General features: G+C 39.7%; 1 protein-coding gene across 1 annotated transcript; it reads right to left on the bottom strand.

Moving 5' to 3' along the window:
• Nucleotides 1–567: 567 nt before the first annotated feature.
• foxd1 (forkhead box D1) lies at nucleotides 568–2,478 on the bottom strand. The gene is given in 2 exon segments (XM_023422262.2): nucleotides 568–1,535; nucleotides 1,538–2,478. Coding segments are annotated over 2 exon segments (1,059 nt in total). The 5' UTR covers nucleotides 2,220–2,478; the 3' UTR covers nucleotides 568–1,158.
• Nucleotides 2,479–9,412: the final 6,934 nt, after the last annotated feature.

The following is a 9,412-nucleotide window of genomic DNA, read 5'->3' on the forward strand; positions in this document are numbered from 1 at the left end:
TAAGAGCAGATAATGAAATACTGAATGAGGAGTGTTTTCTCAAGAGCTGGCCAGCTGTCGACATCAGCACCGGTATAATCACCGGCCTGAAGCAGGCAAAATACAGCCCGTCTCACCCCGCTGACACCTTCCTGTCCGCTCACCGTAATTACGAGGATGAGTGTGAGAGAGGTCAGATGGACACGCAGGCCCAGAGTGCGCATGTTCCAAAGTGTGCAGCACTGGCACCAGAGAGTGTGCAACATCTGAACAAACTATATCTGTAAACATAATGCACAAAATTATTATTATTATTATTATTATTTTTTGGAGGGTGGGGGTGGGGGGGGGTCAAAACGTGGGCACACGCACGCTTTTTGAAATGGAGGAAGCACCTCTTTGCCCCTCTGTCACAGCCTAGCAGTTGTTATTAGCTGGTTAATACACACAATTATAATGTAAAGACTCATTAAAATCATTAACACCTCCAACTTCATGTTTTTTGGCAACATTATTTCTTTCTAAGTATCAACCCTGGGTTACTTGAATGAAGTTTAAGATTATTTAATAAATGTATTTCCAAACAAATTAACTTTTTTGCAAAACGAAATTTATTCTTGTTTAAAACAAACTGTGTAAAAATATCACACTTCAATTACACAATACTTGCCAAAAATGTACAATGTTTTATTACTGAAATAAACACACACTGCATATTATTATAAATGTATGACTTTGCTCTCTGTGTCTTTTAATACAAAGTTCAAATCAAAACTTTAAAAAATGTTTTGATTTGTCAAACTAATGAAAAAAAAAACATGGATGTGTTTGACACAAATACATTATTAGCCTATTTTAAACATGTGATCATTCATAACCTGTTCATTAAGTCATTATCCTGAGACGCCCTAAACAGTGACTGAAACGAATCACTTCATGGAAAAATACAAGGACAGTTCGTGGTCAAAAGTCTGATTCACACCGAAAAAAATGAACATAAATATATCTTTTTAAACAGCATGAATATAGGCACAAATAGTGTTATTATGTCCATCATTCAGCTGCGTGCTATCAAATAAACATACAAAAATAATCCTACCTTCAAAGAGGGGGCGTTTTTTGTTTTTGTTGCTGTTTCTTTTTTTATATAGTTTCTTGAAAAGTTTGTAGTTAAGACATTTAACAGCCGCTAGTGCCGCTGACCACTCTGCTCGGAAAGTTTTCAGCCGCGTGTAAAACAGTTCCGGGATGGACGGTCTGCGGCTGGCTGGCCGCTGGAGGCCCCAAAGAAGACGGTAAGACCGGGACAAGGACCGGAGAAGTCCTGGAGGGGCTAAGTGACCCTCCTATGATACTCTCTATGGAGAAGGGAGACCTCTGCACCGGGGAGCTGGACTTCTGCACCGGGGCTGCAGCCTGCACGCTGGCTGAGCCCAGGCTGGAGCTGAGCTGGGGATAAAACCTACTCCTGGCTAAGTCCGTGGTGGTGGGCATCAAAGACGGTGCAGGGATAATGGTTCCCGTGTGTGAGTGTGAATGCCTGGAGTGCTGCTGTGCTGCTGCTGCTGCTGCTGCTGCTGAAAAGCATAGAGCGCAGAGTGTGTGTGGTAGGACTGGAGCTGGATGCCGTATCCTCCGCAGCCGTACGGTCCGTACCCATACGCAGCAGCGGCGGGGATAAAAGTGTTGTGTTCCCGCAGCAAATCCTGCGTCTGCTGCCGCTTGAATCGTTTCCTTCGCCTCAGAAAACTCCCGTTGTCAAACATATCAGCCGACTCCGGGTCCAAGGTCCAGTAGTTGCCCTTCCCAGGATTCCCGGGCTCCCTCGGTATCTTGACGAAGCAGTCATTGAGGGATAAGTTGTGTCTGATGGAGTTCTGCCAGGCCGGGAACTTCTCTCTGTAGTACGGGAAGCGGTTGCTGATGAAGTCGCAGATCTCGCTGAGAGTGAGCCTCTTCTTGGGGCTCTGCAGGATGGCCATGGTGATTAAGGCGATGTAGGAGTAAGGGGGCTTCACCAGGCTGTTCTTGCCCGCCGGCTTGTAGGTATCCCTTGTGGAGGTGGAGCTGTCCAGGCACGGAGGAGGAGAGCCGGCCAGGAGGATCCCGTCGTGCATCTGCGCCACCTCGTCTACGTAGGAGCGCGTCTGGTTGTCCCCATCCTCCCCTTCGCCGACCACGTCTATATCGGTCTCTTCCGAAAGGATGGAGGCATCCGACATCTCTGAGCTCAGAGTCATGGCTCACACACGCCTGTGCCCTCCGACGCCAGATGAGGAAGACGATGAGATGCACAAGCTGCCCTGCCCTCCCTCTTCAAAAACTCATATGAGGAGGGGGAGAGGAGAGGAGCACGTGTCGCCGCCGGTGAGAGATGCCCCCCTGTTTTCTCGCTATTTCCATATGTTTTCAGGTTTTATTGTCGCCGACTGACGAACGATCCCCTTCGATGCCAGGCAGAGAAATGTTCCGGGAAACCTGCAAAAGGGCCAAACCTGAATCACAGAGGGGGTGGATCTTCGCTCGTTATTTATACCACTGCCCTGGTCACATGGTGAGGAAACGTCACCGAGGCAAACGAAGAGAGAGAGAGGGAGAAAAATTAAATAACAAAAAAAGGGCTTTGAAAATTAACTATGAGTGTTTTAAAAAAAAGAGTTTGGTGTGGCCTACATCCTTTTTAGTGGTCATTCCTGGTGGCCTGCAGTCCACATATGACTAATCTGAAGCGTTTATTCCAACCCAGTGTTTTGCGCAAAAATAGATTCTGGAATAATAATTAAAAAAAAAGCTCTCTAGGAAAGTGTAATTACTGGTGTGGTTATTTCTGAGATCGAAGCAGATATATTGAAATTTTTTCTTATTTATTTAAGTTTAGTTATCAGTGTGATACATTCAGAGAGTACGTGCAGATTTCAGATTTTTTTAATTCGAAGAAACAACATCTCAAAATATGGGATAAAGCAAACGAGGTTATGGCCAAAATAGGCTAATATACACTGTAAAGAATACCTATGATATTTAATATGAATGCCTTCTGATGCAGTGCCGGAGAGTGGTGCACCACATCCAGGCAGCTCAGTTTGCGTGATCCGGTAGTTATCTAGATTATCCGCGAGCCATTTGTAATGGAAAAGAGTCAGCTGTTAACTCGAATCAGTCACGGGTCACGCAGAGCATGCAAGCCCCAGATATAAGGCCTGTGCCGTGCGTCTGGAGCATGGTGCTGCTGAGTGGAAATTTCTATTCATTTTCCTTTACTTTAATTTTTTAATATGTTTTTTCTTGTTTAACAAAGAAAAATTTGGTAAAAAAAAAAAAAAAAAAAACATTAAAGAAAAAAAGTGTCTGCCCACTTGCAAGTCTCGAGTGAAAATTGCATTGTAATGTGTATAAGCCTATTATTAAACATGACAATATATAATATATATCTCCCCCAAGTGTCTGGGTGGTATATTAAAATTGCTCCTAAAATAAAAATGTGAAGTTCATACATTCATGTTTGCTGATTTTGATTTTTGTCTTCATGGGTCCTGTGTCATTATCAAATAGAGTAAGAGTGACTAAAGTATGAATACATATAATCTTCCACTCCGTTTTACCTCTAGATGACCATATTGCTGTCGTTCAGCTTTGCCTTTAAATGTGACTGTTTCTTAGATGCTAAACTGATAATTAGTTTGTCACTCTTTTCCATTTTTGGTCAGAGGTAACACCAGAAACGATGCTATGTTTTTTTTTTTTTTTCTTTTGCTAAATCAAACAAAAATCAAACAAAGGAAGCACATTTAACAGACTATTACACTCTGTTGAAATTAATCAAATTATTAAAGTAAAACAACTTTCCCAAATATTTTACTTCTCATCTTTTGTGTCAGAAAAAAATAATTTATCAGGCAGTTTTTAAAAAAGCAGCTGATCTAAAAGCAAATTAGACTTAAAATAAAAGTCTATAACTATACTTATCACAACTTTATTTCAAACTGTCAGATGTATTCAGGTGCTGTGTAACTTTTCAGTGGTTTCCATTTGACCAGCGCCATCTAGTGGTGGACGTCTCTCACAATTAACAAAACACTTCTGGCTCATAAAAGCAGTTGCAGCTGGAAGGTCTCACATCCAGAAATGTACAGATAACTCACCTTAGAAGTAATATTTTATAGAATTTATAAACTAGAACCTACTTTATCTGACTTATCTTTTTGGCATAAAGCTTTAAACTACAGCTAATACCAGCCTATAAATAATAATTTATTTATAGACAATACACGCGTCAGTGTGCTACTGTAAAATTAAAGAGGAATTTCGTAATATCATCAAACAAATAGACTTAATGTTTTTCTTAATTTTTTCCTACACTGGTGTAATTTGTCTTGTTAATAACCGATTGGATGCTATATTTTATCTGTTATTAATTAGTTCTGCCTCTTCACAGATTGAAATGGCAGACTAGTCTGAAGACCCACCATAGGTACGTATAATAAACTTAATATTGATAATTGGCTTTTAATTCAAAGATAAAAAATATATAGAAAGAGAAGAGAAAGTTAGACACACATTCGCCACCTATAGGCGTATTACTTAGTTGCCTACAGTTTTTTATTAGGTATTTCAGTTATTGTTCATAAATGTAAACAAGGAGGAAAGCAAGACTCGTTCATGCTGAGACTTTTTTTAAACGAATAGTTTTTCCTGATCAGTTTTAGCCATTGGACATAATTAATATTAACCTTAAAATAATATAACCAGACCCTACTGATTGCCCTATTGGTTAGTTTAGTATGTCATCAGTGATGTAGATTAAAACTCACCATGTAACAAAAGATATTCAAACCTTTTAAAAAGCATACCATGTCCTCAGTTAGAGAACTAGTGTGGGCTACGTAAAATAGTTATACACAGCCCTGCATTAGTCCTCCCTATCTTATTCCTCACATCTGTATTTAAAACCATGAATGGAGACTGACTAACATTTGTAAATCCAAAAATGTTTAGTCTTGAACGAGTTATTATAAATGTTTAAAATCTGCCCAAAATTAAAATCAAGTGTATTTCAGTTTCATAAAGTCAAGACTACAGAGGCAAAAAGATTATTGTAGCCGTACATGGACCTCTATTCAAATGTGTGTGATTGTTCTGACCATCAGAGAAAAAATATGCATTATAGGTTATTATGAATGAACACTGGGCTTTTCTTACTTACGTCTTCTCACGTCTTTTTTTTTTCTCTTTAATTTGATCTGACACTTACAACAGCAGCACTAGCGTGTGTGGTAAACCACTTCTAAAGTGTTTCTAAATTCCCCCCTCTGCGATCCGAGGGTGTTTCCGTGCCACGGGGTACCAAGCAAGCACCTCGCTGCTTAAACGCACTCCCTGCCTCCCTGCCTCCCTGCCTCCCTCCCTGCCTCCCTCCCTCCCTGCCTGCCTCTGGCTCTGACAAAAACCCCCAGAGTGTCACAAAAACAGTCCGTCTGAGAGGAGTGTTAAGGGGGAGAGATGTGTATCACATGCTGAAAAGGAGAGACAAGGTAGCAACAAAGAGACTGTAGCCGCAGTACACAGGAGAGAGGAAAACTAAAGCCAAGTCTCTACATAACCCTCAAACGAATATAGGCTAAATAAATACACACGCTTAAAAACATTTTTTTCTGTTGCACTGGTCTTAAATTTCCAATCTAATGCACAGAAACATACCCGAAGGTCAACACGTGTTGTAGTTCGGATTTTTGCACTTAAACGTCACAGACGCTATTTATAAAATATGGGAAAGCCATGTCTGAAAGAAGCTTTATATCTGTGAACGTGTCTCAAGAGTCAAATTGTAAATTCAATTCTATATATGTCTCACTATGTCACTTTAACGACCCGATCTCTTCACCTACTTCCAGATCTTAACTGAAATCAGTTGATTATTTGGATTAGGCTATAACAACAGGTAGCCTATAACGCTATGAAAGGTAATGGTGATACATCAACATATGCAGTTCATTTGCAAGTGTTTATTAAAGTGTTCACTCCTCAGTAGAGCAACTATTGGGTGTAACTGTTTCAGCGCGCGTTTTCTTTTTGGTGCAATCTGTAATTTAGCCACGAATTAGCGCACTTTCATACAAAAGGAGGTAGTTTACAAATATTACCTCTTACGCATTTCCTAAGTATCTAAACGATCCTTGAATGCAACATCAGCTTAATGGGGGAGAAGGCGTGTGATTATCATGCAAGAAAAAGTGTACCCGAGGTGATATGTTATCATATAAATTATGATACAGGTCTATTCATTAATACATATTTGTACTATTGTATGTTATCTGTATTGCTCTTACCTTACATTTATTGTAGATGAAAGCCTGTTGTTTATTCATTAATTTATTGTTACAATATGTTTCAGTGTCATACAGGGTGTAAGGAGGAGGATATTAGGTGCTGCCAATATTATCTTCATATCCATGTGATAACAAAAAATAAAAACATTTAAACTAATTCCAGCAGGCAAAAAAAAGAGGAAAAAATGGATTACACCATCATCATTGTTGTTATTAATATGTCTTGGAAGGGGAGTACTGTGGTAATTTATTCATTATTTATGTTGTAGTTTGTTTGGCTTTTACAGAAATTTAATTCAGGGTGATGTTTTAAACCATGTGTAAAATATGTTTTACATTTTGTGTTACTGATGTCGTATCTTGTCAAGATATTTACAGGTGACTACATCATAGGTGTCTGTGACAGACCATCGTAATCAAAGAAAAAATGCTTCTGTGTCATACTCAACACCATACAGAAAAAAAAATCTTCAGATACACTAGCCTAGTTTTTCAGCAAGCAGCACCCTCAGAATAGACCAGAATGCAATGCAGTCACAAGACAGGTTGAGTAAAGGAACCAAGTTTTACCTTTTCCTCACTTTCCTCACTCTCCTCACTCATCCCTAGTCCCTTACCCTCACTTTAACAATTACAATTTATTCCTAATCCCAACTCTTACTATAATGTAAACCATATTCCAACATGAACCTTAAAACCAAGTCTTAACCCTAAAACAACCATTTACAAGTGTGAGGACTCGCCAAAATGTCAACCTGGTCCTCACAAAGATAGAGTCCAAGCATGCATGCATGCACATACATATACACACACACACACACACACACACACACACACACACACACACACACACACACACACAGAGGAAATGACAGCCTGTTGTATCAAAATAACTCTTGCAGAGTATACTGACACTTTGCAGAGGTCCGATACCAAAATAAAGAAGCTCTGAGGTGAATTTTTCTTTGAATTCAAAGAGAGTGCATAAACTGATATCATATCTTCCCATTTGGCCCCACAGGTACAGCAAACACTTATTCATACCAATGTTTCATCCAAACATTTTCACTTTCACTGTAGCAAACAATTGATCTTAAACTGAATGACAGCAGGTGAACAGACCACACACAGGTGAAAGTTTTTGTTGGGGAAGACCAGTCCGTTGTGCACATTTGGATACAATAGACATAATTTGCCTGCATGTGCTTATGATTTTAATAGAAAATATAGGAAAAACTATTTTATGACTTTATAACTATTTATTTTGAGTTAGCGCTGTTGTGAAGTTACCGTAATGAAATAATCTTATAAATCTTAATCTTATAATTTAAGCATATTTTGCTTTAAAGGTGCTACAGTAAGAAAAATATCTATCCTCTTCAGGACACTATGGTACTCGTCTATAATAACATTCACTCTCCACAGGTGCCTATAGCGTCTAAATATCTTATGGCCACTCAATAGTGTCAGATCCTTCTAAAGGTAAAGTATTGTATGTACTCCTGCTACATTGACCAACACAAACAAACAAAGTGGTGGATGGATTTCTTAGTGGTTTGATTTTGAACTGCACCTCTGTTTGAGTCATGCCTATGGGCTTGAGGATAGATATTTGCCAGATCATGCATTACACAAAGGATGAGGTTTCATCTAGAGCTTATCAGGGCAACTTCCTGCAACAAGTAGCCACATTGCAGAGTTTTTATGTCAAAATTTAACATCATCTTCAAAATAAAATTAAAAGATTCTAGATAAAACCTAAAGATGCTCTGATAAACATCTCACAAGCTGAGTTACTGATATCTACAGTACAGTCAGAGGACATGAGTGGGCCGTCCCGCCGTCGCCATCTTGGAATTGCCTGACACCGTTTAATTACCGGTTAATCCAAAAATGGGCAAAGAGGTGTGGCGTATGTAGAACCGGGACTTCGGTACTTACCGATTTAATGACCGTGACAAGCATGTACGCTCCCGTTAGCATTATTAGCATAGCCGGGGGTCTGGGTTTCTTGCTGGAAGAATAACCGAAGGCTAATTAGCTAGCTCACGGGCTAAGCTAACAAGCCAGGTATGGTGAGCGCAGACACCGATACCTGCTAGTTGCTAAACATATCAAATATTTGACTTTCACTCACCTCAAAGTACAGGAGCACAGACGTCCTCGCGCTCTGTTGGTCACGGAACCCCATATCATTTGTCCGATATTTGAATGATAAATCCTCCAAAAGTCACAAGCAAACAAGCACGGCCGAGGTCACGTTCAGTAGCTGCAGTTAGCTGAGGTGACCCACCTGTCACTCAAAGCTGCCACGTCCAAATATATAACTTTGAAGCTAACTAGAATTTACACAGGTGAGTTATCATCCCCCTGTACAGTTGTCATGAAGGGGAAACTTTGCTGTAGAAACTATTTCTGTTTTCCACATGCTTATTTCTGCTGTAAAGTTGGACATTTTATCATGGGAGTCTATGAGAATTAGCGGGGCATTTAAATTAGGATTGACTTGCTGTTGGGGCTAAACTCAGGTGGTTATCTTCTTCTTCTATGTGTTTCTTGGTGGATCGCAGAGGTGCACACCGCCACCTACTGTGTCGGAGTGTGTACTATCATGGCATTAAATCAACTGAATACTGAAGAAAAATAAATAGTAAATAATAATAGTGACAGTGGTACTTACACCCTATCTCCTAATCCTGCCTGTATTATATAATCCACAAATCCCCTTCTGATTTCCATGAAATCCTGTCCTGTAATAATGAGTTTAAACTTAAATGAGTATATGTTCAATATCTTCCAGAGAGTTACACCACTGACAGAGATTTGTTTGACTTTTCCCCATTACATATAACTTATTTGACAAGCCCACTCTTTAAAACCTCTATGGATGAATTTAAAGAGATGCGGCTGTTTCCTCAAAGTCTTTTTAATTATATTAGTTACACAGTTATACAGTGTCTCTCATTGTATGGTGCATTGGATTCAGAAACTCCAATTTGAATATTCATTGCGCATCACACTCACACACACACACACACACACACACACACACTCACACACACACACACAAGACACAAGCACGCACGCACACACACACACATAAGGCA

Source organism: Seriola lalandi, unplaced genomic scaffold (genome assembly GCF_002814215.2).
Source record: "Seriola lalandi dorsalis isolate HSWRI2012SDOR001 ecotype SW California unplaced genomic scaffold, Sedor1 jcf7180002054680, whole genome shotgun sequence".
NCBI classification, from domain to species: Eukaryota; Metazoa; Chordata; class Actinopteri; order Carangiformes; family Carangidae; genus Seriola; species Seriola lalandi.